Source organism: Lachancea thermotolerans, assembly GCF_000142805.1.
Source record: "Lachancea thermotolerans CBS 6340 chromosome D complete sequence".
Classification (NCBI taxonomy): domain Eukaryota; kingdom Fungi; phylum Ascomycota; class Saccharomycetes; order Saccharomycetales; family Saccharomycetaceae; genus Lachancea; species Lachancea thermotolerans.
Genome location: NC_013080.1, coordinates 419503 through 445793, shown reverse-complemented (window position 1 = coordinate 445793; position 26291 = coordinate 419503). Strand labels below are relative to the sequence as shown.

Sequence of the window (26291 nt, the reverse complement as noted above, 5' to 3'; positions counted from 1 at the left end):
AAATTTAAATAATCAAGGGCCTTTTATCCCATCTCATCTCGTGAGCAGACCAACCGGTGGCAAACAAGTAAACAAAGACAAACGTGAATTCATTGGAGTGCAGAAGCGGACTATGCGTGACTCTAACCACAGGTGTGTGCTCCTAAATAGGCCGAGTGTTACGATAACGTCGGCAGTGTACGATAGAAGAGGCTTAGATTGTATTTCAGAAATCCCACTGATAAACTCTCTCAACCACTTGACTTACCTGACATCGAATTCAGCCAAGGTTCGCGAAACGGTTGCGAACGATGGCGCGTTAGTAAGACTGGTTTCCATTCTACACGATTGCAACATTCCGCTGTCCGAGATATCCGAGGTGCAGCTGACAGATGAGATAACGCCTGTTGAAAGAATTCAAAGACAGCGAAAACTAGCTATGGTTGCTTGGAAGTGGACCCTTGCGTTTCAGTGTTTAGTTTTAACAGGGACAAGAGGTACAGAGCACATTCGGAAGCAAGTTGTTTCCTCTGGTGTCATTCCCATCCTTGCCACTGTCCTAGATAACTACTTACTTCTGGAAAAGAACTACGATTTCATGGCAGGGGGTGACTTAGACTTCGACTTCAAACGTACTGTCCTTGACGGGTCAATCTCGTTTGAAGAATTAACGAGCAGTTGTGGCGACGAAGGACTAGTCGAAAAATGTCGAGAGCTGAGGACGCCCAGTGTGATGCAGCTCAACACTGATTTCAGTTCCTTGTGGAGAGCTTCTCTGGGGCCTGGTTCAAATGAAGACCTCGAGGTTGACACCTACGACAACATCGCCGTGTCTGTTCCACGTACTTTTATTTGGGGGAAGATAGCCCCAAAGGCGGACGATGTTATATGGTCACTTCAACTGTTGGCTTTCATCTCAAAATATACACACATGAAGCCCTATCTTCAGAGGGTACATCTAGTTAAATCACTGTCCCTGAGAACCGAGGTTTCAACCGTCAGGAAACATCTTGAACAAGCCTTTGATATATCCCCTTTGAAAATATCTACAGAAGAAGAAGCAAAACCAGTACAAAATGAATCGGATGTTGCAGAAGAGCCGAAGGAGCGTACGGTTGACCACAACGACCCATATCTGATAGAAATGGAAGCTTTTTGTAAGAACTTGAATGGATCAGGTCTCGTGTTCCACAACTCTAGACACTGTAGTTCACACAGAGAAGAATTTATTGACGCTCCGCATAGAGTCATTAAAATGGCTAAGATAGAGGACAAGTTCAGTACTAAATGGGACTATGATGTATTTCCGAAGGTGCTGGATGAGGGTACGTGGAACCACATCATTGGAACGCAGTATCTCAATCTATTTCCATTAGTGGAGCGTTTTACGGTGAAAAAAGAAAATGAGAGAGACATGACATACTGGAGTTCAGTCGTTATGAGAAACTCCTGTCGAAAAAACGAAACAACAGGTGTGCGGCAATGCGCCAACTTTGCATGTGGCAAATGGGAAGACTATCCAAAGCGGTTTGCTAAATGCCGTCGATGCAAGAGAACAAAATATTGCTCGCGCGAATGTCAATTGCAGTCGTGGAACTTTCACCGGTACTGGTGCCAGGAGGTGACTAGTTCCTCGGCAGGAAATGGGTCCGTAAACAACGGAAGCGAAAGAAACACTCCTCATGAAGCTACAAGTACAGCCGGATCAGCGGTGGAAAACGCCACTACGGATATCCCTAGCGCTACAAACGAGCATTCAGCGTTTGACGCAACAGGAAGTAATACAGATAACTCACAGCATATCAACAACAGGAACACAATTACGGGGGAGACATAAATCAATCAATTTACGGGAGAATGGAATTTTGGATAATGCAATGAGGGATACTTTGGACAATAATAGAGAAAGGTAGTGGGGTGTTCTAAAATAAATGGTATGTAAAAAAGCTAAGTAAAAAGTTGTAAAGTTGCAAAGTTAAAATCATTTTCGTCCCCGAAGATGGGCACATATTTCTAAAACTCAAATCGAAGATTTTCAAATGCTGCATGCGGTACATATTCTTATTTTCTTGTATGAAAGACACCTATAAATCCCTGTTTAACTCATCAAGTTCGTCGCTTTCGTCACTCTCGTATTCGCGACTAACGTCACTCCACTCAATGTAGTAGTCCCTCATCATCCTTTTGTATGTTTTGAGAAAGAGCGGATCATAAGGAAAATAGCTTTGCAAATCTATAAATTGTTGTCGCGTAGCCAAGGACCAGTTGCTAACAACGCCATTATAGCCCTGGCTATCTGATTTCCCCATAATCCCTTTCATTCTTTCGTTGTTATTGTTTTCTATTATGCTAAAGCAGTAAGCAACACCCTCATGCTGGGCAATACGAGCAAACATCATCATGACATTCTCGTTGCAGTATTTCAAGGGATTGAATTTAGAGAGCACCATTCTTTGAAAAAACTTGTCTATTTCGCATTCCCAGGTGTCTCCATCCCTAAAAATGGCGTGCCTGAAGCAAAACACGTAACAAAGTGCCTGGAAAGCAGCGTAGAAATGTTTAAACCTCTCAACTCCACCAGGTTGATTAACTTCTTCTTCTCTCTCCAAAACATAACGGTTAAGCCATGAAGTCAAGTAGCTTGAAACAAATATTATCTGAGTATTTGTTAGCTTCTTGGCGCGTGCAATAAATGATCCGATGTATTGTAGTGACTTTATTCTCTTTTCAATGGTCTCATTCGGAGAAAATGCAATGTCAATGAGTGTGACTAGAAAGGCATCCATAAGTTCCAATTGTTGTTGAGAAACATGGAACAAGATGTATTGGATGGACCTTGTATAATAAGTGGGAAGGATATGCGACTTGAACAGACTTATGAGAGTGTTAAAGATGCTGACACCGTCACCATTTTCGATGCTTTGTGCAGTAAGCGATTGCGAAAGCCGTTTTGTTATTAGAGAAAGAATGGCATCCAGCTTCGACGACAATTGTTTTATGTTTTGGGTCACGTCGACGTTGTATTCTTCTTGGCCGTCCATAAGATCATCATCATCGAGATCGTTGGCGGAATCATCATCGGAGTCGTTGTCAAGGTTTTGATCGTCTTCATCGCTTTCAACTTCACCGTCATCAAGTTCGTCGTCTATGTTGTTTTCCAAATCATCATCCAATTCGTCCAACTCATTCTGCAGCTCAACATCAATCGAAATCACTTTCTCAATGACTAAAGACCAAGACTGAAATCTTAATTCGTTACAGTAGTCAGTGAGTAACAACACGTTGGCAATATAGTTAACGAGGTTCCTTTTTGAATCATTCTTGTTGGGGAAAAACTTGGCGATGTAGGAATCGATGAAACCAGTACATGTTGGAATTGTCCGCAGGAAGTATTTGAGCATCTCATGGTGTTGAACAGTCTGATCCACAGGGAGGGTGAACTCGGAGATCAACGGGAGTGACACGTCTTGCCACCACTTTGGCAAGCTCGAGCATAGGATTTTAATGAAGAATATATACGTACCTAGAGTAGCGGTAGGCAGTTCCCACCACTTCTCAAAGTTTATGACAGACTGGATCAGCGATGTGCATAATGGGGTATCAAGTTTGCTGATGTTGTAGGACAGTGTCTGCAGCAGGATTGACAAATTGCCAGGTGATATCCGGTCGGGGCTCGAGCTCGGAAGTGACAACTGGCTCGCCAATGTGTTGATTTGAGAGGCATCGTTCTGAAAATACAGTTAGTGTCCCGCGGGGAAAAAGGAAAAGAACCACCAAGGCGGGTTCTTCAAAAAAAACAGTAAACATACTCTTTCCACGTCCTCTATGGCACTCAAAACAAAGTTACGGTAAAGCTTTGCAGAGAAGTCTTGATTCGAGTGCTTCTCGCCATCTTCATCGTGAACCATTACCTCATCTGCAAACTCGACTCGCCTTTTTTTCGTCTCAACTGAGTTTATCATGCCATCAGCCCCTCTCTTGGCTGCCTTCTCTATGGCCATCATCTTACAAATGAAAGCTCGGTCAACTTAGCGTTTCGTCAACTCCAAAGTTTCTTGTAAGATGAAGATTTAGGAATCTAACATCATCGCATCTCTAAAAATTTTATGCCCAGGGGTATTTAACAAAGTATAAAAACCATAGCTACCATCACGTGCTCTACATGTGATCAACATTAGACTGTCGAGCCTTTTCCGGCGGTGTCTTATTGAAAAAGGGTGGAAGAAAAGCCACAGGGCCTTACTATACCTATCGTATGCTTTTAGTGGGTGCCATAGAGCTTCCAAGTTGCTCGCTTCCAACATATGTCCAGCCACCAAATTGCTGTTGAACACTTTCACTGAGAAAGTCGTTCACAACGCTATCTACAGGCAGCTCTTTCGTAAACTCTTGATCGAAGTTACTAGTATCCAAAGAGTTCATGACTGGCGGTTTATAGGGTGGTATGTAACCCTTCATCCATAGCCGCTTCCAGTTGAGCTGACTGAAGAATGGATGAGACTTAATTTCCTCGGCGCCATTGAAGCCCAGTCTTCGCTTAGGATCGCGGCTTAATAGACCAATCAGGAGATCTTTGGCGTCTTTATCAAAGCCGTCAGGGAACCGTAAGGGCTCTTGTAAAATCTTTTTGTACATTTTTGGTACATCCTCATCATAGTAAGGAGGTAGGCCTGTCATCATCTCATACAAAAGCACGCCAAGAGTCCACCAGTCCACAACTTTCGAGTAACCTTGGCCCAGAAGCAATTCAGGAGCCAAGTACTCTGGGGTTCCGCAAAATGTGTTAGTTTTTTCTTGGCCTTTCATGTTCAACTTACAAAGGCCAAAATCACACAGCGCGATGTGACCTTGATGGTCCAACAGAATGTTTTCAGGCTTCAGATCACGGTAGATCACGTCAAGGTTGTGAAGAGTCTCTAAAGCACACAAAAGCTCTGCTGTATAGAACCTCGCGCGCGAAAGACTGAAACGACCTTCTCTTTGAAGGTGATAGAAAAGTTCACCTCCATTGATGAAAGCTAGCACAATGTACAATTTATCTGGTGATTGGAAAGAAAACTTAAGGGGCACGATGAAAGGATTGTCAACGCGTGCAAGAACAGTACGTTCTGCCAATGTATGGGTCACCTCTGATTTTGACACAATGTAAGACTTCCTGATAGCTTTTAGGGCGTAAACCTTGTTTGTGTCTTTCTTTCTGACTTGCATAACCTTGCCGAAAGAACCCTTCCCAATGACTTTGAGCAGATCGAAATCATCAATGCTTAGTGCTCTGTTGGTGGCAGGCTTGTAGTCCACACTGATATTGAGCTTCCCGTTCCCTTGCTCTAAGCTAATCCACTGATGATTGTAAAGACGGAAAGTGGAGGCAGAATCAAAGTCCAGTGTAAGAGGAAGATTGCATGAACCGACGTGGATATCCTGGTTGCTGTTGATTCGATCCAAAATGTCTTTGATGTACGGATCAGAGGAGTTCATCTGCTGCCATGCTTTAGAGGGGAGCAATATGGAAGGAATGCGCGCAAAAACGTCCATTTTCAAGAAGTTCAGCTTGCGAGTAACATCAAATGTAGATATCTTGTTGAAGGTTAAGTTTGAAATGGTTCCGGATTCCGGTTCAATAGTTGCCACCGTATTGTCGAACTCCAAAGTAAAATACAGTAAGGGATTCAAAGTTGTTGAAGTTGGAAGTGTGATGGTTGCCGGAATGTAACGAGCAGCCGTCTCACCGTCTATAATATTTTCGTCGTCGCCCGGATCCGCCACTTGAAGTTGAGAGAGTGACGAGATGAGCTCGTCGACGTTTGCGTCGTCACTCGCCTGGTTTATTACGCCAGATTGCAGCAGCTTCTTGAGAATTTGAACGTTAGAGGTAATCGAAACGGGCAGCATAAAGCCTTCGCCACCATAAACTTTTATTGTCATGATCCCTGAGAAACGAGGCTCTTCAATTAAACTGTCTTTGCCACTCGATTTGTCACCAACGAAGCTTGAGGCCGCGTTTTTATCTTCGACAGTATCTTGGTCTCCTGAGGTACTCATCGAGGTCCTTCCGGTTGATGCCGAAGAGTTTGTTGCAGAGGATTTGTTGACGTCCGATGACAAGCGTACGGGCGCTATTGAAGACGAAGATGGGACTATAGTTTCTTTGCGATCTACTGAACCTCTAGGAGGTTCCATGTAAGGAGATTCGCTCCTGTGGCTCTTATGATGGAATAAACCATGCTTCTCCTTGTCTTTGTTCTTTTCTCTCTCCTTCTCCTTCTCCTTCTCCTCCTTCGAACGTCCGAATTTAAACTTGCTGGCAAGCTTCCAAGAGTACATTTAATTGATGAACCCTTTCGTGCTTACAGCGCTTGTGGCACCTTTATAAAGGGATGTTTTCTTTGTTGTTTCTCGAGCATCGCGTTTAGGAAGGCTCATTTTTTTGTCCTCCTATATACTCCAAGATTTCATTTCATTACCCGAAAAATCAAAGAATACAAATGGAAGGAACTACGACACTTGAACTAGGTTGTGAATATTAAGCTGAAGCCATTGTACTTAGATTCGTTATAACAACTTCGTCACTCTGAAAGAAAGCGAAGCTCTACTGAATAGGTTTTCTCTGCTGTATGTGTATTCTTCCCTTCGACCAGCATAAAAAACATTATATAAATAGAAGAGAGAGCATGAGATAAGTGCAATCAGGTTCTGACAGTAGGCTCATCGGTTCCCAAGTATTCACGGAATTTCAGGAACTTCAAAACTGCCTTGATGTCGTCCTTCATGAACTGCTCAACATTTAGCGAGTATTTTGACGCGTCGTCCGTGTACCTTTCGAGGTAAAGCCTAATGGTCGCGCCGGATGACCCGGTACCAGAAAGTCTCACAACGAATCTGCATCCATTTGAGAGCTTCGCGTAGAGACCCTGGTGCTCGGAAACTGACCCGTCGAGGTCAGTATAGCTGAAGTCGCCGCAGTCTGTGACAGTCAGGTCTGTGTTTCCGGGTAAGAGCTTGCCAATAGCGGATTCCTTGGAGACTACGAGGTCCTCCAACACCCTCAGTACTTTGGCAGCAGCCTCACCAGAGACTTGCTCAAAATCGTACCTAGTGAAGAAAGTACGGCCATACTTCGCCCAGAACTCATCCAGAACAACCTTGATAGAAACATCACTGTCGGGATGCTCTCTGTTGTAAATGGCAAGAATATTCAGCCATGCCACAATAGCCCAAACACCGTCCTTCTCTCTGACATGGTTAGAACCGGTGCCGAAAGACTCCTCGCCGCAAATCGAAAGCTTCTTGGCATCGAATAACGCGCAGAAAAACTTCCAGCCCGTTGGCACCTCATAACAGTTTAGACCCTGAGCCTTTGCTACGCGATCAATCGCAGCTGAAGTAGGGAATGAGCGGGCAAGACCGTAAATGCCCTGCTTTTTGAAATAAGGGATCTCCGACGCGTACTCTGCAATGATAGCGACAGAGTCTCCTGGGGACACAAAAGCGGGACCACACCCATAGATCATGTTTCTATCACCGTCACCATCAGAGGCAGCGCCAAACGCAATTTGCTCTTTGTCTACCCTTTCAACCAGCGTGTGAGCATAAGTTAGGTTGGGGTCTGGATGGAGCCCACCGAAGTCAGGTTTGGGCTCATAGTTCTGCAGAACTTCCTCCGCTGGGAGTCCCAGCTCGTCAGCAAAGATGGCTTTGCCGTAAGGTCCAGTTATACCATTGAGAGCATCAAATAGGATCTTGAATCCTTTGGTTGAACGCTGATGATCAATAAATTTCTTGATAAGATCGAAGTCGAAGATTTCCTTCATGAGCTTGACATATTCCGCAGTAACATCAATAACATCGACCAGAAGAGAGCCATATTCCTGATTCTTGCCAATCTTCGAAAGATTGATCTTTGGAAAGTTCTTTACGGTCTTGTAACTGGCTAACTGCTTGGATTTCTCGAAAATAGAGTTTGTCACGGACTCTGGCGCTGGACCACCATTGCTCAAATTGTACTTGATACCGAAGTCGTTCTCAGGCCCGCCCGGGTTGTGCGATGCTGTTAGGATGATGCCACCTGTGCTCTTTTCAGGGTAGCTGCGGATAATATGAGACGCTGCCGGCGTTGACAGTAACCCATTCTGCCCAACAATCAGTTTCTTGACACCATTTGCGGCACCGATTTCTCCAATCTTCTGCAGCACCTCGTTGTTGTAGTAACGCCCATCGCCGCCCACCACGAGAACCGCATCTTGGCTCCCTTCTGGAATCGCTTCCATAATGGCTTGGATGAAGTTCTCCGTGTAGTGGGGCTCATTCATGAAGACCTTTGTCTTCTTCCTCAGCCCAGAAGTACCTGGCTTCTGGTCATTGTATGGCTTTGTGGGAACCGTTTCAATTTGTAAAGACATCTTTAAAGCGCGCGCTGAGCTTTAGCCTTTTTACAGTAATAGGTTCACAGTGAATTCGTTGCACTGAAGCAGAACAGCAGCAAGTCCGGTTAAGTCAATTGAAATCGAGAACACGAACGTGGCCTTAATTACCAGGGAACTGAACTGTTTCAGTGTCAAGGGATTTCTTCAGAATATATATATTTTTCTTCGAAAATGTCCCAATGTTGGGACAAAGGAATTTTTGCATATTGCTTGGATTTAATCATGTGCAGTTCACGTGAATGCATTAGGTTCTCCCCCTTGCAAGCAAGCTTTCAAGGGAGGGAATTTCTTGGAATTCGTCCTCATCCTGCTGTTCGTCATTAGGGGTCGCGGAGCTTGCTCGGGAATTGTTGACCTCTATGGCAAGCAGCTCTTGTAATTTCAATAAAGTGCCTTTCGATAGCTCATTGGAGGGAAAAAGCTTCTTCTGGAGGTCATTGGGAAGTCCCGGAACCTCAAAATCTGCCGACCCCTGGACGATGCGCTGATGCATGTATTCGATCAGAATTTGCTGCTGGCGGTATATTCCGATAGCGGGGACGCAAAGGGCATCTTGAACACTGGAGTCACGTGGTTCTGTCGGCCGAGGAAGTGGTAAGGTGGGTTCGAGAACCGTTGGGTCGAACGAACGGTAAAGCGTGGTGGAACACCATGTTTGGTCGGGGCCCGGGCCAAGGTCCATGGTGTCGATCAATTCCCCCATTAGGGCGTCGATCTCCGCTGTCTCGGCGTCGGACGAAGCGGCAGCCTGCGCGAGCCTTGGGTAGTCGGAACACCGCTCATCTTCTGCGAAAGGGAGCCTATTTAGAACTAGGGCGCGTGTATATGTCTCGTCATCGCCGGGTTCTTTACGCTTCTTGGGTATCAGAATTGGGCAAAGCAGGCACATTTGGACCTCACCGTTAAGTTTCTGCACATACCGGGCAATGGCGAACTTCCTTAGCTTGATCATAGAGTCAACAAGAGCGGAAAAGGACACAAAGTCGGCCCTTGTGCCGTCTTTGGTCGCTGGGATAATGAACGTAGATTCAGAGCTTAGGAAGTGACGAGGTATGCTCTCGTTCCCGACAAAACCGCGCAAGTCAAGGCCCGGCTTTGTTTTGTAGGTTCTTTCAGACTCAATAGCTTGGGGCAAGACGACATAATCCGAACCATAACGATAGGCCTTGGTCACGTACTCCTTAGAGACACTCGCAACACCACCTTCCGAATCCTCTCCATCGTCAATGGCCTCATACTCGATCACGGATTTGACAGGGCCAAAGGTGCCATCCTCGGATTTCGCCACAACGCGCCTATTGAGACTTGAAACTGCTTTAGTTGCAGGATACCCTTCAACTTTGACCGTAATTGAGTCGTAGCTTGGCCCTGTAACATCTTCGTCTGATATTGGAGCCCCTAACCTAAGCTCTCCCTGGAAAATGCGTACTGGCTTTACTACTGCGGGCCTATGCGTAGAGATCTCTTGCAAAAGTGCTGTCATTGAGACTTCCATAGACCCCGAAATTTTCTGTATGCACTTTTCCCAGATTGGTATCTCAGACGTCTTCCTTTCTTCAACCTTTAAGCCGCAGGTAACCAGCACGATACTGCAGTCGAGCTCCTGCTCCAGGGTAGCTAGCTCTTCTTCTGTCAAATCGAGGCCATCGAGGTTATCAGTAAAGACAATGATTCTCTTGCGAACTTTGCGTTTTTTGAACTCGTCACGCATGCTTACAGAGCTAACTAACAGGCATTGAACCATCGAATTGATGTTATGCTTTCCTGGGGCGCTTCTGGTAACCAGACTCTTTAGCTCTTTAAGTATTTCAATCACTTTGTGTGCTCCTATAGGAGCCGTGAAAGGCATTAATTCAAAGACATTGGCAGTTTCATGATTGTTGCGGGAGTACGGGCAGTTGGCCAAGAAGCAGTTGACCCAATCTGTTTTCCTCTGCTTCTTAGATTTCAAGAACAATGTGTATTCAATATACGCCGTTGCTTGCTCAACATACCCTAATCCAACCATTGAGGGCGAAACATCAACAATGAATGTCGTGGCCTCGCTCCCCATGCTGTAAAAACGTTCCGTCCCTCTGGAACGGAGCAAGCTTCAACTTCATTAACACTGATTGCTCGATATTATCAGTTTCATTGTGTTGACTTTTTCGTCCTCAAAAAAGTAAGCCCTGTAGGGGGCTCGAACCCCTAACCTTATGATTAAGAGTCATACGCGCTACCGATTGCGCCAACAAGGCTCTTGTGAAAGTTCTAAAGAAATGTTAGATATATATACAAAGAATCTCACCATGTGATACAATTTTTGAAGCACTAGCTAAGTCTGTTGATGATTTTGGTACGTCACAGATCAAAACAACAAGTAGGTGGTACCAAAGCACAGAAGAGTTTATATATTAGGCAATTCCGGTTAAGATATTTGTTTTACAGATTTAATGGTTTAATATTCGCTTGAGTTTCTAATGCGCATGACTGTAATTTATTTACAAGGTTAACCTCAAACCTTACACGTCCTCTGTGTTACCAATAAATTTCATTGCTTCTTCATCACCCTTGGAAAGCGACTGTTTATCCAAAGCGTCCGCGATGCAGTTCCAGGGGTCCCTAGAGCCGCCCCACCTTAAAACACTGTTTTTGAACTTTTCACCACTCTTGCGGCTAAATGGATCGTTGGCGAATAAGTGCTGCCACACTTTACTTGCAATCGCTCGATCAAAAAGGTAGCTATAGTACGACGCGCCATAGCCAAGAAGGTGCCCAAACCTTCCGCACCAATTACTTTTATCATCCGTTAAAACGCCCATTTGTTTCTCAACTTCATGATATATTTCAACAACGTCAACAGGGCCATCTGTGAGCATTCTAGGAGAGTGCATCTCTTGATCTAGCATAGCCATTTTAGCTTGCGAAAAAGTTTCAGTGTTCTGAAGGTACTTGAGCTCATTCTGATTGAGATGGAGTAATTCATCCGGAACGGGCTCATTTGTAATGTAGTGCTTTCCGATTCGAGACAGCACACGGGAATCATGAGCAAAATGCTCCATCAGGATACTAGGTAGCTCAACAAAGTCTGTTGCACACCTCGTTCCACTTATGTTTTGAAGAGAGGTTCTCCCGAGCATTGAGTGAATGGCATGCCCCATTTCGTGAAACAAAGTATCAACTTCACTCAACTGGAGCAAGCATACATCTTTCTTTGATCCTGAGTTCTGAGAAAAGCTGCAGACCAAGGAAATGACCGGAAGCTGAAATATTTGGCCAGATGAGGGCTGCTGGCCCACTTGGATTGTGGATAAGTCCGTCTCCTCTGGGTAAATTTGGCGAGAACAGCATACTGTGAAATGAGCTGGGTTGGATGTCTTGCCTTGTCTTTCGAAGAGATCACAGTAAACAACGCCAATGACACCTTCTTGGTCGCTAACAACATTTATGCGCCGTACCTCTGGAGACCATGTCTCTCCGACTTTGGCTACCGCGGGCTCAAGCCTTATACCGTAAATATCTTCCAGAAGGCTCGAAAGGCCTTGCATCACGGTTCCGAGGGAGAAGTATGAGTTTATCTGCTCATTTTCTAACGTCTTGCGCTGCTGTTGGAGTGAAATTAGTGTGCTGTAAAAGTCTCGATCCCATGGTCTAACAAACTTCAACACTTCTTCGTCAGTTTTTGGAATGGGTAAATCCAAATGTGAACTTTTCAGGTTGGCAAGTGCGCGTAATTCTCGCATGGCCAGCGGCTTAATAGCTTCAGCGAGGGATTCAACAAAGCCACGAACATAGACTGGGCTTTTGGCCATCTTGCCTTCCAACTGGTAATCTGAATAACTGTTTTTGCCCATAATCTGAGCAAGTAGACCTCTAAGTTTGACTAGGTGTTTTAGCCGTGTTATCTGCTTTTCTGGACAGCTATGCACAGCTGTCCAGACCTTCATCCTTATATTCTCGCTCGGGCAACTTCTGAGGATGGAGAATGCAATATAGCCATACGTAGGAACCTTGTAATTTTGTCCTTTGGTATCGCGTGATAAGTGGTTTAGTAGCAAGGGACTAATACCGCTGGTTTCAAGTTCATTGCATGAAACCTTGACATATTCCGATTTTGGAAAATCCGTATTGCTAATAAACTCTTGGCCAACAATGCTAATCTGCTGAGAAAGATTTATGAACTGTTCCCCGACCTCTGGAGCCATGTCAATGCCCGACTTTTCAAAGTCCTCCAGCAAGATTTTACCAACTTTTAATTCTTCCTCCGAAAGTTTGCTCGCAATCAAATCATCACTGAGGACGCGCTTAAGAATCTCGCATAGTGTTGAATCAGTGTTTAGAACGTTCATAAATTCAAACATCTCCTCGTGACACAATTGAGCGGCTCGAACAAACTGTGAATCTGGATGTGATGCCCTTATGAATTCACATAAGTCTATGACCCGACATAACATGTCACTCAAGCGGTCTAGATTACGAATGTAATTTAGGTGGCCTTGATGTGAGCGATCTTGCCTCATTTGGTCTACAAGCTGTTGTGCTTCTTTCAATGATTGCATACTAAAATTTCTGAGGCCTTGGCTACTGGTCAAAAAAGGATTCTTAAAGAGCCCGGTTTGAAGAGGAGTAGCATGCTTACCGAGTTTACCAAATATTCCAATCCCCTTTGATTCCTCGTATTTATAAATGTCTTTATTGATCTCTCGCCAATAGTTTTGGTTATCAAACACCTTTCGCAGGTCGTGCTTGGCATGATACACAGGAAACGAAGAATACACTCGCAACTGGCATACCGACTTTAGGAGTGAAGGCTTTCGTACATGCAATGCTTGCGAAAGCATGTTTTCCTTGTTTGCGTTAACATGTCGCGCATTACTTCTAGTCTTCAAATGGATTTATATTAGATTTGAGCGCAGACGTCAATAACGACTCTCTTACTAAATACATGATAGTTGGTGGATATACAAGTTAAACAGTGTCAGAAGCGCTTGAGTCTCTATCCTCCAGTTTGATAGCGTCTACTTGGCTTGCCTTCGCAACTTTCTTCAGCTCCTGTTTTGCTTCTTTGAGCAGTTCATGGAAGCCTGTTTCTTCCGCCATGTTGATGGAATCATTTAAAAGCCTTTCGGCTTTGGCAAGATTGTGCTTATGCAAGTGAATAACCCCCATCCCATACACAGAGAGAGCTATTGCGTGCGCAGCTGACGGATCCATGAAATCTTTGACGTTGAACCTTAATTTCTTGTTCTTTCTGGAAAATTTAATAACACTATCATAGCATTGTGTGGCCATTTTGAAGCATGTGTCTTTGTTCCTGTTCAATTGTCTCAGCGCTCTAATCATTGTTTCATCTTCTGCTTTAGACTTGTCTTGCTCGCGCCTCTTATTAAGCTGATGGATTTTTGTTTCAAAAGTTTCTGCTTGTAAGTAAAGTAATGAGCCAAGGTTTGCTTGAGAAAGAAGGATTTGCCCTGGTGGCATATCGGCCATAACCATCCATTCAACGGTGGTTAGTTTGCAGCTCAGAGCGGAGCTAATATCTTTAGTTGAAAGACAGTAGGCAGTGTACAAGTCTCTAGCAGTAAAAAACTCTTCTTTAAAAGGCTCCCACGCACTGCTGTTTTTCGCCAAGTTCACAATTAAGTAGGATTCATCGTTTAGCTTGATGTTATCTTCGCTAAGGAAGTTATCAAAGTCCACCCCTTCATCGTCTAGCTTTCCTTGAAAAAGTTTTGTTGTCCGCTCTTTACGCTTGTCAAAATACTCTTTGAGTTCGGGAGATCTGCTCAACACTTCCTCTTGAGCCAGAAGTAAATGGGCTAAAAGATTCCTTTTTCCAACTTGGATGTCTTTGTTTATTTCAAGCGACTTGATCAGTATTCTGAGGTCCTTCTGGATGAGATGCGGCCTTTTGTCATCTGGAATCCGTCCTGGCGTGTGCAGAGCGTCGAAGTATCTGTAAAGCATTTCTAGGTACAGGTCATGAGCCTCGTCATTCATGTTTAGCCTTTCATACATTTCGGCTATTTTTAGCTCAATACCCGTATACTCATCGCTCACTCTATCCATCGAAAGCTTGTCGCACTCGCCAATTGCTTGTAGGTAGAATTTCAGCGCACATTGATAATCGTGGTCTTTCTTGTCGCTCTCCTCCCATAGTGCCTTTCTCAATATTTTGGCAACTGATTGCGGGAATGTATGCCGTGGCCAGTATAAATAATAGAGACCAAGAGAAAGAGCTCCGAAAGCTCCAGCGGTATATGCCCACCTCTGCCATGTGCTGTATTTTGATGCGGAGGAGGCAAATGTGTTCAGAGCTCTTGCTGGGATCTTGATTTTGGGTTTCACCTGAATAGCTCTGCGCAGGGCAGACCTTACTCCGAACCTACTGCCAAGCATCATGTGTTTCTGGAGGCTTCTGGCACTAAACTTAAAATCGCCGCTTTAGTTTTGTTAGAGATGATCTTTGCTAGCATCGAAAAATGTCAACTTCTCAAATTTGAAAGAACAAACAGTGAAAATATTAAGCAAGAAGGAAGGAACTTGACTGAACTGCCAACATACTTATAAGGCTACCTTCACTGCCAGTTACTTCAATCTGTAGGATGAAACGAGTCTGGGTTCTTTAAACATGTATTTCTTAGCACCTCGTTGACCAAAGCTGAGGTGTCAATACCTCCTGACATCTTCGGAAAGCCTGAGCTTTGCCAAATATCGGGAAAAAGAAGACTAGGAATCGCTAGCAGCGTCAGATGAAGCTGTATTGTTCGCTGATCGGGTCTGCTATTATTGCCTTCATCAGACATTACGGGCCAAACTACGTAAAAATTAGGGAAGAGGCAAGCTCATCATCATTATTACATTGGCGAAAACCGCGAACAACCCTTGAGTGACCGAAAACTGCAATCAAAATCAGGCTCTTAATGTGCGGAAGATACGCATTAGGCTACAGCGGCATTGACGTCGGTAGAAGACTCACTGAGCTCGATATAACCTATGAAAGTCCAGAAGATGGACCTGTAAACTTCGAAAGTTCCTATAACATCGCGCCCACGCAAAGAGCACCAGTTCTTACAAATCACGAACATTTGAGGAGTATGCAATGGGGTCTTGTTCCACACTGGACAAAAGACGTGGCCAAGTCGCAGCCCTACAAGACCTTTAATGCACGTAAAGAAAACATAGCGACAAGTAAAATGTGGGCCACGCCCTGCAATTACAAAAGATGCGTGGTACCCGTGAGTGGTTATTACGAGTGGCAAACTAAAGGCAAGACCAAGATCCCATACTATATCACGAGGAAGGATCGTGAATTGATGTTTTTGGCCGGTATGTATGACCATGTGGAGGCCCAAGATTTCTATTCATATACTATTATCACAGGACCGGCGCCTCCGGAGTTGGAGTGGCTCCACTTTCGCATGCCTGTTGTATTGGAACGCGGCTCAAAAGAGTGGAACATGTGGCTCGATGAGTCAAAAACCAGTTGGAAAGAGTCGGAACTGGAACAAACACTAAAAGCATATTGCGACAAAAGCGTTTTGGAGTGGTGGCAGGTAAGTTCTGAGGTCGGGAAGGTTGCAAACAACGGAAAGTGCCTTGTTTCCCCAGCAAAGGGCGCTGTGCGCGACTTTTTCAAAAAAGAGGACAAAACAAAAAAATCTTTGGTGAAGGGCGAACAAAGTTCGCGCTCGGATTTCGAAAGCTCGTGGAAGCATGAAGAGAAAGACGACAAAAAGCCTAGCCTTCATGAAAGAGACGAAAATTCTCAGAAACACTCTAAAGAGGAGCCGCGAAAGCTTGAAGAAGCGAGTGATGTCAAACAAGAGCCTGAAGTATCGCTAAAGAGCGACCTAAACCAGAAAACAACTTCAAAAAGAGGCATCGAAAACATGCTCCGCGGCTCTATTAACAAACGTCAAAAAAGATGACCCACTTTCACCATTTGACTTCTGTGCTTTGTAGCAATTGTCCACAAAGATACAGAGAGCCGCAAATTACCGTCTGCCTTGGGGACGTATTCTGTAGGTAAGCAACCGCATCTTGTAAATTAGGCTGTATTAATACGTGGTCAGTGTACTTTGAAACGAACCTGGCAAGATCAGAGGGATCCATTGCAGATATCCAAGGCATGCGATCTACAGGCCCAAACTTTGTGACAACGACCTCATCGCAGGATCTAATCAAAGGCGAAAGAAGTGGTTCAAGATCTTTCCCCTGCGTAACTGCAACCAAAAACCTTAATGGTTCTGAGTCGCGACGAACGTGCTCCTTTATGTATGATGCGAGAGCCTCGGCCGCGTCTCCATTGTGAGCACCATCTAATAATATCTTCAAAGTTTGCTGGCCTTGCGGAAGTATCAATTCCGCATTTTGTAGTCTACCTGGCCAACTCACGGTCTTTAGGCCATCTATTAATTCTTCTCTTGAAATTGAAACCTGATCTTCACGCTGAAGAAAGTCAAGCATTGAAAGGGCGACGGCAACGTTCGACTTTTGATAATCGCCATTGAGCGCTACAGCTTCTCTCGCCACTTTGCCCCATGAATCTGTATGGATAAAATGCCCCGATATACGAGTTGTTGTAGGCGAAAACGTTGCGCCCACAAGGCTTGCACGTTTCTCCACAATATCCAGAACACGCTTGTCATTTGTGCCATCAACAGCGACGAAAGGGACACCTGAAGTTACAATTGCAGCTTTTTCGGCGGCGATTTCTTGCAAAGTGTTTCCCAGGAACCCTTGGTGATCCATACCAATTTTGGTTATTCCACAAACTTTTTGAGACCCAACGGTACAATTCGTGGCGTCTAATCTGCCCCCTAACCCAACTTCCAGTACGCACCAGTTGCACTTTTTGAGGTGGAAATATTCCAGCGCTGTGCAAGTTAGAAGCTCAAATTCGGTACAACCTATTTGATGAGCTGCGTTCATATGGTCCAGGCGAGTGCGAATAGAATTGAAATCCAAAGTAGATATTGGCTTGTTATTAACACTGATGCAATCAGTAATGTGAATCAGGTGTGGTGATGTGAATTTTCCCACTAAATTTAGAGTATTCTGCTGCAAGACCGACTGCAGAAGAGAGCACACTGATCCCTTGCCATTCGTTCCTGCAACATGCAAAACTCTAAATTTGTCCTGAGGGTTTCCCAAGTGTGATAGTAGATTAGTTATTCGAGAAAGTCCTAGTTCTATGCTCATTGCGCTGCCCTTTTTTGTCTCTAGAACTGCTTTTATGTGAGCGTTGGTGATTCAGGTTTTCTGCTGCTAAGGTGTTGAAAACTTCAAGTTGAAATTTGAAATTGGCGGAACCCATTGAGACCAAAACCTGAAAGCTACCCCCGGACGGATGCCTCAGCCGGAGTTTATACAAGAAAGGCTTGAGAGCCTGAACGCTGTTGACAACCAGCTTTTGTCTACCTTGCTTCACGCCTCCCAGGCCGTTGGTACAATCGAAGAGCTCAAACGAGGCAATGAAAATATGAAATCGCAGTTTGAGAACCATATACGCAGCTTTTACGGCAGTCTGGAGGAGGCAACGGTCGCGCTAAGGCGGGAAATTAGACATCTGGACGAAAACGTTGGAACTCGGCTCCTGCCCATTAACGTTAACAAGAAAGCCGTTGGCCAAGACAACGAGAAAATGAGAGAACAGTTTGAACACTTAGAGCATGAGGCCTCATAATCTAACGTTCATTCTTCAAACTCCAGAAATAACAGGCAATTGAAGGCGCCTGGCCGGCAGTAGGTTGTAGACCTGAGAGACACTTTGCGAAGTTCGCAACACGGGGCTCGCTGGGCGAGGCGCCCCTCTTTGTGTGCATTGAACCGATTGCGAGAATGCTGCGTGCTAGCTAGAGAATCGCTGCTCATCAAAAGGCTTTTGTTTTTAGAACTATATAGATCACACCAATTCACTTGAAGCAGTGGCTAAGAAACAAGTGACAGAAAACGGTAATTTAACAATGATATGCGTTTCGAGCACAAGACACCATCTGTATCAGCATTACAGGACTAACCTAATTATTAGCAGGCCGAGGGTCTGCATTCGTTAACTACTCTGCTAATTTGCTTCCTGCTGTGGCTATGTTCTTCCTTACTAACTCATGAGTTGTATACTAACTCACTGTTCTTTATGCGGGTTTTAGTTTGATATATTCCTTTAAGGAAACCACACTTAGCTCATCAAAAGCAAGAGACATTGATGACATACGAGGTTGAGGGTCAATAGGTCAGACTTAGGGACTTCAAACGCTTTGCTAGACCAGAACAATTTTCCGAAGGAGCTCCAAGAGGACCATGATGCGTAATGAGCTTGTGAGCAACGAAGAAGCTGAGCAAAACACCCCTAACAAGAATTCTCGTGTAAGCGATTCTGTACCGTCACCAACGCCCGTGGCCTCCGCATTTCAGGCAGTTGTGCTCGACCAACTCGCAAAGATACAAGAACAAAATGAGTTTCTCAAGACTCGCGTTGTTCAGCTGGAGCAGGAGCAAGAGGACTTTTACATCGAAACATGCAAAAAACTGGAGATGGGACTAAAGCAGTTTGAGAAATGTGCCACTGATGTTGGAGCGCTTAAAGAGATATTTAAGGAAGTGGTTGGGGTCATGAGCGAAAAAAGAGTTCTATCCTGGGATCACTCCAACGAGCATGTCACTGGTCAAGAAGCGGAAGACCTTGTTGGCTCGCATCTGCTGCATGAGAACCACGAAGCATACCGTCAGCAGCGGGACAATGAGCACCGTCTTGAGGCGGCGCATGCAGGTGGGGGGACCGGGTGGTGCAAAACGGAGGAGAGCGATATGTGGACAAGGCTCAACTATCAGGACTTTGAGCCGCCTTCGTCCCTTGTTGAACGCTCCCAAAGTGTCTCTGATGCATACAAAGATGATCGCAGCCGATATCCATGCTACAAGCTGAACCGGTCACTTCGAACAGTCTACGAAGTTGCCCAAGAGTACTTCGCTGGACTTCGTGGTCAGCCTTCTCTTCTAGCTCTTGAACGGCGGTTCGGTCCCAGCTGGAGACGCAAGCCATCAGAGCGCACATTTTACGCGAAAAGGATGCATATCATTAACAAAATTATCGACATAAAGAACCATCCTGAGAAGTACAATCTGCCAGCTGGTACTACACGACTCCAAGCTACAAGCGTAGTGGAGAACATACGACTCAAAAACAATTCGTTTCCTGGCAAAGGCCGAGAACTGAGTCTCAACCAGCTATACATTTACTTCGCCAAAAAGATGGACCGTCCCAGCGATTATAGTCTGACGTTGCAAACGGCACCCAGACGACACGTAGAAGGGCGTTCTAGCGACGTCCGACATCAGCAAAGCACACCTTTAAGCAACGGAAGCGGCGAGGAAGATTCAGAGGACCCAAATGTAGATTCTCACCACGAAGGCTCTGATCAAGAAGCGTAAAGCCTGGGCTCAGGTTCAGCGCCAGTAAGTATCTTATTTACGCCCCTCAAAGATTTCGCTCCAGCGCGTTGTTTCAGCCTCGAACGCCTTCGTCAGGCCCATATACTGTTCGGAAAGTACGAGACACCATTCGTCGAGCAATTCTTGGTACTCTGATGCACTAGAGACTACGCCAACTTCCTGCAGCAAAATATCATCTGTTTCCTCCAAATCAAGACCGTCTTCCTTTGCGCATTTCCTGGCAAATTGTAACACCTCAACAGTCAACGTGGCATCGTGGATGTCCAATGCCTCGAGCATCCACTGCGTGAACTTTACGTAGTGACGGTAAGTACTTTCTAGAAAGACGACGCAATCTTCGCTGACCACTAAATCACGATTGAGGGTTTTCGAGATAGTTTCGTTTTTCAATGACTGAGTGAGGTAGTAGTTTAAAAGATCCATCACCTCGAGACAGCGGATAAAGAAGGATGCGAGAGAGCAGACAGCAGTTTTTATTAAGTTGCCACCCCTATATTGCTGAACCATATCCATGCTCATCAATTCTTCGTTGAAGAACCTCAATTTCTTAACGTATTTGATCAAAGTGGCTCTTTCAAACCTCAGCGTTGAAACCCGGCGCTGATGACTGATGTATTTGTTCAAAGCATCAATATAAGAAGACAAATAATTTGAATAGGATTGAATAGCCAATTGAAGCGACTTTAAAACATTCTCATTTGCTGGGAAAGTTACGTTTTTCATTTTCGAGGCTTTATAGCGGGGCGATGATTTGAGTAAAGTTCATTTTGTTATCGTAACAGAATTGTAAATGGTTTTTGCATTCTGAAAGTCAACCGAACTGCAAAAAGTTAAGCCATGAGCTTACAGTACACCCCCGTGGATGACATCGATGAGATCGTCAAGCTTAGCAAAGCTTCATTTGAAGAAAGACAGGCGGAAATCTCCAAATTTAAGAATCCTCGGAACCACGACCTCAAATTAAGACTAGATACCCTTAAATCTTTGTACTACAGTGTCAAAGACCACGAGGCTGAGATTATCGAAGCTTTACTAAATGATTTCAAGAGAAGCAAGCATGAGACAGTGGTTATGGAGTTGGTTGTGCTGTATAACAGCATATTACAGTACATCAAGAAACTCCCTCATTGGATCAAGCCAGAGAAAATTAGGGAGTCATCGGCACTTTTTATGTTCAGCAATGTTTCTGTGGACAGAATATCTCTGGGATCCGTGCTGGTGATTTCTCCTTTCAATTACCCAGTTCTGCTTGGTTTGGAGCCTGTCGCTGCTGCGATTGCGGGTGGCAATTCCGTCGTCTGGAAGCCCAGCGAGCTTGTTCCTAATACCTCGCGACTGCTTGGAAATATTATCTCATGCCATGTTAGCAGTAAATGGCTCAAAGTAGTACAAGGTGCTGTTACTGAGACTACCCGATTGATTCAAAACCCAAATTTTGATAAGATCTTTTACACGGGTTCTACAAAAGTTGGCGCGATAGTTGCGCAAGAAGCTGCGAAACACCTTACTCCTTACACGCTTGAACTAGGCGGTAAAAGTCCTGTGTTCATAACTGAGCACTTTTCCGAATCAAACATGAGAGCTGCTTTGAAGAGAGTATTTTTTGGCGCATTCAGCAATTCAGGACAAACATGCGTTGCATCAGACTACGTTATCGTCCACGAGTCGCAGATCAAGAAGATCAAGGAACTGGCGAAAGGCGTACTGGATGAATTCTGGCCGATTTTGGACAAAGATACCGACTATACTTGCATGGTCCATGAGAAGGCTTATGAAAGCGCGAAAAAGAAGCTTGAGTGTACAGATGGTACAACGGTCCAACCCTCCAATGTAGCTGCTGAGCTTCCTAAAAACTGCTTGCCTCCAACTGTTGTTTTCGATGTTGGATGGGACCATGCACTAATGAAGGAGGAGAACTTCGCACCTTTTTTGCCGTTCGTGACGTACGTTGACCTTGATGATGCCATTGCGAAGGTGAAAAAGTATCACAATAACCCGCTGGCCATGTATATTTTCTCAAACAACAAACATGAGACAGAACGTATTATGACGCAGGTCAAATCAGGTGCTTGTATGATTGGCGACACGCTGGTTCATGTTGCAGCACAAAATGCTCCTTTTGGAGGTATCCGCCAGTCAGGTTCTGGTAGTTATCATGGAAGGTGGAGCTACAGTGCTTTTACTCACGAGAGGACTGTTATCAGGCAACCTTTCTGGACTGAGCTGATGAATGGGGTCAGAAATCCACCATATACTCCCACTAAACCAAAGATGGCACAGGCCTTCATAGAAGCTAAGCCGGGCTTCAACAGAGACGGCTCAACCAAATGGGATTCTAAGAAGTTGGTCGTCTACACAGTGTCCGGAGCACTTGTTGCGCTTGGAACTTACAGACTTGCTCAGTCTTGAAGGGGGGTATGCGCAATTTCAATTACTTTTATTATATTAAGCTTATGTATAAGGAGGAGACATGAGATATTCGTTGTTCGTGTGGATATCTAGGTTAAAGTTCTATGAAAAATTAAAGGTTGACCATTCTTCTACCAGTCGTCTTCTGATGCTTCGGCTTCTTCTTCATCGCTATCCTGGCGCACCTTGTTTGCTCTTGCAGCAAGCGCCGATGCTAGTGGATTACTAGAAGCGTTGGAAATTGAATTTTGATCTGGACCTGAAGAGTGTGCAGTAAAAGTGGCAGAAGTTGCTGTAGATGCAGAATTTTCAGTACTGCTTGAAACTCCTGGTTGCGTACTTTGACTAGGTCTCGAACTAGACACTGCATGTGCTGTACCTTTATGCTCCGTCATGTAAGAAGTAGGAACCCAACCTTCTTTGGCCCCGTCAAGCGTTTTAGCAAGAGACCAGCCGCTAGGTTCTTGTCTTGAGATGTACACGATATCACCTTTACTGAGCGGTAGCTCAGAAGGTGAGCCCGTCCCGACGAAGTCATACGCTGCTTCAAACTTGGGCACAGAAGGTTTCGATGCTGGTGGTGGTGGTGGTGGAGGTGGTGGCACAGCAGACTTTGCTGGCGAACTTGCCGTAGCAAAGTTTGACTTTGGTTCTTGTCGACTACGAGACCCTTGCGAGGCCCCCATAGGTGTTTGACGTGGTGGCGTGCCGTGATTAACTCCCGCTTCCTGCTCAGAATTATGAACTGCTGGCTGGGGGTGATATGCAGCCTGTGCGGCGGTTGCAGCTATGTTAGCAACATTCGAAGAAGGGGCTGGCTGGGATTGTTTTTTGGCGGGAGGTGGAGGAGCGGGCTTCTTTTGACGGATTTTTGGGGCTGGAGGCTTTGCAGGAGCTTGTTTGCCAGTCGTTGGTACAACCGTGCTGCGAGTCGCAGTCGGTATTGATGGCTGTCCAATTGAAGTAGATGTCCGGTGTTGTGGAGCGTAGTCTTGATAAGTGCTCTTCTTTTTAGGTTTAGGATGCGATTTCGATGTAGCAGGATGTCCTTTGCGAACTGAAATTGTGCTGGATTTGTATATGTCTCCATATTTCGGAGCAGACTCGCTAATCTGGCACTTCACAACGTGTATCTTGCCAGGTTTCTTTTGGTATTCCAGGGTCGGACCGATCTTGACTTCGATCCCTTTGTTTAGAGATTTTAAGTGTGTGATAAGTTCTGTTTTGAAGTAAGTGTTGATCAAAGGATCTGGCAAAGTTGAATTCGCAACAAAAATGCCAACCCAATCATCCTGGAGATTTGTCAAACTCACATATTTGATTTGCTTAACGTCAATTTTATAATCAACTGTGTAAGTGATTTGATTTTGGACTGCGTTTTGACCGATAACGTAGAAGTGGGATGGAGTTAGAATGAAAGCCTTTCTGAGCCGTAATGCCGACCGACCAAATTTTGAGTGTAGAGACTCGCCATTAATAGAAAAAATCACTTTCTCGTTGATTCCTGCTTGTCTTTTGATATACGCACCCTTAGCTTTTGGCTCATTGCATGACAAATAGTCACCCATAAAGGCACGATAACCCAGAAGCGACATTGACCTTCTTTCTTTCCTTCCTGCTAACAACTTCGTGCCAGAATCCCTGAGTTTTTCATACTTGTTGCCACCTTTCTTTTCTCTTATTGCTCTCTGGATCCTGCTCGCAGCATCAACTCTTCTTAGCAAGAATCTCCTCCAAGCTCTTTGAATCCTAGCTGCCATGTTATACCAGTATTTGTCTCTCATTGTTTCCAATGCAAAAAGCGACTCAGGGGTTTTGATGAAAACTTTGCTGACACCCAGCTGATACTCAGAAGGTGGGATGGACGCGTCCTTCAAAATCAGCTTAACAGCATCAAGAGTATCGCCCTGCCAGATATAATCACCAGCGTAAGAGCACTGAGGAGAAAGCAAATAGAACCTCTCAACGAACTTATCAAAAGTTTGTCTGTAAGCAAAACCTGCTCTCCTAATGCGAACATTTTCCTGAAGCCCCAAGTACTTGACTTGATGTAAGACCTGATGGTCGTCATAGTCGTTTGGTGACTTTGTTTGGTTAGGTTTGATCGTCCTAATGTATGATGGCTGGGCTTTTGACAATGTTTCTACTAGTTCATTTGCACTCTTAATGATTTTGTCACCTGCAGAGGGCGGTCTTCTTTTAGAGTTTTTGTCAACAGTAGTAGGAAAAATGGAAGAAAGGAATGTATTAGAGCTGGTTCCAATAAGCTCTACAAGATCCTTTTGTAATTGATCCTTGTTTTTGTCTGTCATGCCGAAAATGTCGTAGGTAACATCGCCTGCGTAGTGCTTGATAATGAACTTCGTTGACCGGAGTTCGAAATGAGGATTAGAACTGAATAGATTCAAACGCTGAGCAAACGCTTGATCCGCAGCATTCGAGTCGGCGTGGGCTGTAGCAACTGAATCGTTCATTGCTGCGATTATACCTGGCGGCCTTCTAGCCTCTATCAGGTCACACACGACTCTGTTATCGAAGTATTTGATAGGAGTCCATTGGATTTGTTCCCTGGCGTATTCCTCTTGCTCTGATTTAAGAGTCAGCTGGATAAAAATCTGCTGCAGTTTCTCATTAACATAGTTTATGCAGATTTGTTCGAATGAGTTGTAGTCAAAAATTTCGAAGCCATAAATATCAAGAATACCAATAGACTTATTGGCGCCAGGGAATGCTTGCAAAGAAACATTAACTCGATCTACTATCCAGTCGAAAAGGTTATTGTAGATAGCTTTGGCCAAGGCGTCTTTCACTGCCGTAGCTTGGACAACATTCAAAGGAACATGGTATACCGAGCCTCTTTTCATACCATGGTTGGTTTCCATGACTCTTTCTACAAGCGCTTGTGTCAAAAAATGGGCATCAACTTGTAGCAAGTAAGCAACAAAGTCAGTGACAGAAGTGTCGCAAACCTGTGCATTGCCCTCTTCATTTTCTGTAAAAGAAATATTACCGATCCATAGGATAGCTGACAACAAGCGAAACAATTCGTCTTGTTCTTGCTGTGTTATCCCAATCACCTGCATGGCTTTCAAAGTAGCTTGGAAATCACTCAAATCGTCTATCGTGTCGACAGATGTGCATCCGGAAGCTGAAGTGTAGATGTATTGTTCGGGCATCTGTACCCCGAAGAGCTGTCTATAGTTGTCCGAGGCACCCTTTGTGAATTGGTAGAAAATATGGAAATTTCTTTCATCCTTAAGCTGACCAACAACTCTCTGCTTCTCCAGAAGGTAATTCGTGATGTTACCAGCGCATGGCTCGAACTGTGCATTGAAGCGAATCTCGAGGTACTTGCCGTGGCGGGAAGAATTGTTGTTACGGAGTGTTTTTGCACAACCGAAGGATTCTAGCAAGGGGTTCGTAGCTAACACCATGTCTTTGATCTTTCCGATGGAATCAGAGTGCGTGTTAGACGCAGCAGCGATGTATTGCATGATTCTCTTAGCAGCCTCTGTCTTGCCTGCGCCTGATTCTCCGGAAATAATGACGCACTGATTCTCGTTGTAAGCTTTCATATTGTAGTACATGGACTCTGCGATTGCAAATACATGAGGTGGGACCTCCAGCCTGTTCTTGCCCATGTAGCTTTTTAGAACGCTGTCGGTGTAAATACCTAGATCCCGGAATGGATTAACACTAATAAGCACATGTCCGATGTATGTGTAAATGGTGCCATTCTGAAACCTCTTTTTAAGGTTGTCGTTGATGGATTCATCGGAGATCTTTGAAAGCAGCGTTAAATCTGACACACCCACTTCTTTCTTCTTGTTCGACTCAAATGTAGCCTTCTTTATCTGTCCGGACCTCTTGGCGGGCTGCTGGGCCGTCTTATTCCTCGCTCCCCTTTTTATTATAGCCATTTCTTACTTCAATCAGCCTATACTCTAGGAGCACGATGGAGCGGTAAAGGGTGTAGTATACTAAATTTACGTACTTTTGGATCATCAGCCTTCGAGTTTACCATGAGCCCCTATCCCGTAAGTTGAT

General features: G+C 44.8%; 14 protein-coding genes and 1 non-coding gene across 15 annotated transcripts; 5 read left to right on the top strand and 10 right to left on the bottom strand.

Moving 5' to 3' along the window:
* Window positions 1-112: 112 nt before the first annotated feature.
* On the top strand, window positions 113-1816 carry MUB1 (MYND-type zinc finger protein MUB1; the record flags this gene model as incomplete). Its single annotated transcript, XM_002552887.1, has 1 exon — window positions 113-1816. One exon carries the CDS (start codon window positions 113-115, stop codon window positions 1814-1816), a length of 1704 nt encoding a protein of 567 aa, XP_002552933.1.
* A 247-nt stretch (window positions 1817-2063) lies between these two features.
* On the bottom strand, window positions 2064-3983 carry RRN3 (rDNA-binding RNA polymerase I transcriptional factor; the record flags this gene model as incomplete). Its single annotated transcript, XM_002552886.1, has 2 exons — window positions 2064-3707; window positions 3789-3983. The coding sequence occupies 2 exons, from the start codon at window positions 3981-3983 to the stop codon at window positions 2064-2066; spliced, it is 1839 nt and encodes a 612-aa protein (XP_002552932.1).
* Window positions 3984-4227: 244 nt separating this feature from the next.
* YPK1 (serine/threonine protein kinase YPK1) lies at window positions 4228-6303 on the bottom strand (the record flags this gene model as incomplete). Its single annotated transcript, XM_002552885.1, has 1 exon — window positions 4228-6303. The coding sequence occupies one exon, from the start codon at window positions 6301-6303 to the stop codon at window positions 4228-4230; it is 2076 nt and encodes a 691-aa protein (XP_002552931.1).
* Window positions 6304-6665: 362 nt separating this feature from the next.
* On the bottom strand, window positions 6666-8378 carry PGM2 (phosphoglucomutase PGM2; the record flags this gene model as incomplete). Its single annotated transcript, XM_002552884.1, has 1 exon — window positions 6666-8378. One exon carries the CDS (start codon window positions 8376-8378, stop codon window positions 6666-6668), a length of 1713 nt encoding a protein of 570 aa, XP_002552930.1.
* A 268-nt stretch (window positions 8379-8646) lies between these two features.
* Window positions 8647-10455, bottom strand: YKU80 (ATP-dependent DNA helicase YKU80; the record flags this gene model as incomplete). The annotated part of the gene is made up of 1 exon (XM_002552883.1): window positions 8647-10455. One exon carries the CDS (start codon window positions 10453-10455, stop codon window positions 8647-8649), a length of 1809 nt encoding a protein of 602 aa, XP_002552929.1.
* A 111-nt stretch (window positions 10456-10566) lies between these two features.
* On the bottom strand, window positions 10567-10639 carry KLTH0D04752r. The gene has a single exon. It is a non-coding gene; the product is annotated as a tRNA-Lys (tRNA).
* A 264-nt stretch (window positions 10640-10903) lies between these two features.
* OCT1 (metalloendopeptidase) lies at window positions 10904-13222 on the bottom strand (the record flags this gene model as incomplete). Its single annotated transcript, XM_002552882.1, has 1 exon — window positions 10904-13222. The coding sequence occupies one exon, from the start codon at window positions 13220-13222 to the stop codon at window positions 10904-10906; it is 2319 nt and encodes a 772-aa protein (XP_002552928.1).
* Window positions 13223-13349: 127 nt separating this feature from the next.
* On the bottom strand, window positions 13350-14783 carry KLTH0D04708g (KLTH0D04708p; the record flags this gene model as incomplete). The annotated part of the gene is made up of 1 exon (XM_002552881.1): window positions 13350-14783. One exon carries the CDS (start codon window positions 14781-14783, stop codon window positions 13350-13352), a length of 1434 nt encoding a protein of 477 aa, XP_002552927.1.
* A 521-nt stretch (window positions 14784-15304) lies between these two features.
* On the top strand, window positions 15305-16312 carry KLTH0D04686g (putative peptide hydrolase; the record flags this gene model as incomplete). The annotated part of the gene is made up of 1 exon (XM_002552880.1): window positions 15305-16312. One exon carries the CDS (start codon window positions 15305-15307, stop codon window positions 16310-16312), a length of 1008 nt encoding a protein of 335 aa, XP_002552926.1.
* Window positions 16313-16319: 7 nt separating this feature from the next.
* On the bottom strand, window positions 16320-17585 carry FOL3 (dihydrofolate synthase; the record flags this gene model as incomplete). Its single annotated transcript, XM_002552879.1, has 1 exon — window positions 16320-17585. One exon carries the CDS (start codon window positions 17583-17585, stop codon window positions 16320-16322), a length of 1266 nt encoding a protein of 421 aa, XP_002552925.1.
* Window positions 17586-17733: 148 nt separating this feature from the next.
* MED11 (Med11p) lies at window positions 17734-18069 on the top strand (the record flags this gene model as incomplete). The annotated part of the gene is made up of 1 exon (XM_002552878.1): window positions 17734-18069. One exon carries the CDS (start codon window positions 17734-17736, stop codon window positions 18067-18069), a length of 336 nt encoding a protein of 111 aa, XP_002552924.1.
* A 614-nt stretch (window positions 18070-18683) lies between these two features.
* On the top strand, window positions 18684-19814 carry EUC1 (Euc1p; the record flags this gene model as incomplete). Its single annotated transcript, XM_002552877.1, has 1 exon — window positions 18684-19814. The coding sequence occupies one exon, from the start codon at window positions 18684-18686 to the stop codon at window positions 19812-19814; it is 1131 nt and encodes a 376-aa protein (XP_002552923.1).
* Window positions 19815-19847: 33 nt separating this feature from the next.
* Window positions 19848-20558, bottom strand: SHE2 (She2p; the record flags this gene model as incomplete). The annotated part of the gene is made up of 1 exon (XM_002552876.1): window positions 19848-20558. One exon carries the CDS (start codon window positions 20556-20558, stop codon window positions 19848-19850), a length of 711 nt encoding a protein of 236 aa, XP_002552922.1.
* A 114-nt stretch (window positions 20559-20672) lies between these two features.
* Window positions 20673-22244, top strand: HFD1 (hexadecenal dehydrogenase; the record flags this gene model as incomplete). The annotated part of the gene is made up of 1 exon (XM_002552875.1): window positions 20673-22244. One exon carries the CDS (start codon window positions 20673-20675, stop codon window positions 22242-22244), a length of 1572 nt encoding a protein of 523 aa, XP_002552921.1.
* A 131-nt stretch (window positions 22245-22375) lies between these two features.
* On the bottom strand, window positions 22376-26164 carry MYO5 (myosin 5; the record flags this gene model as incomplete). The annotated part of the gene is made up of 1 exon (XM_002552874.1): window positions 22376-26164. The coding sequence occupies one exon, from the start codon at window positions 26162-26164 to the stop codon at window positions 22376-22378; it is 3789 nt and encodes a 1262-aa protein (XP_002552920.1).
* Window positions 26165-26291: the final 127 nt, after the last annotated feature.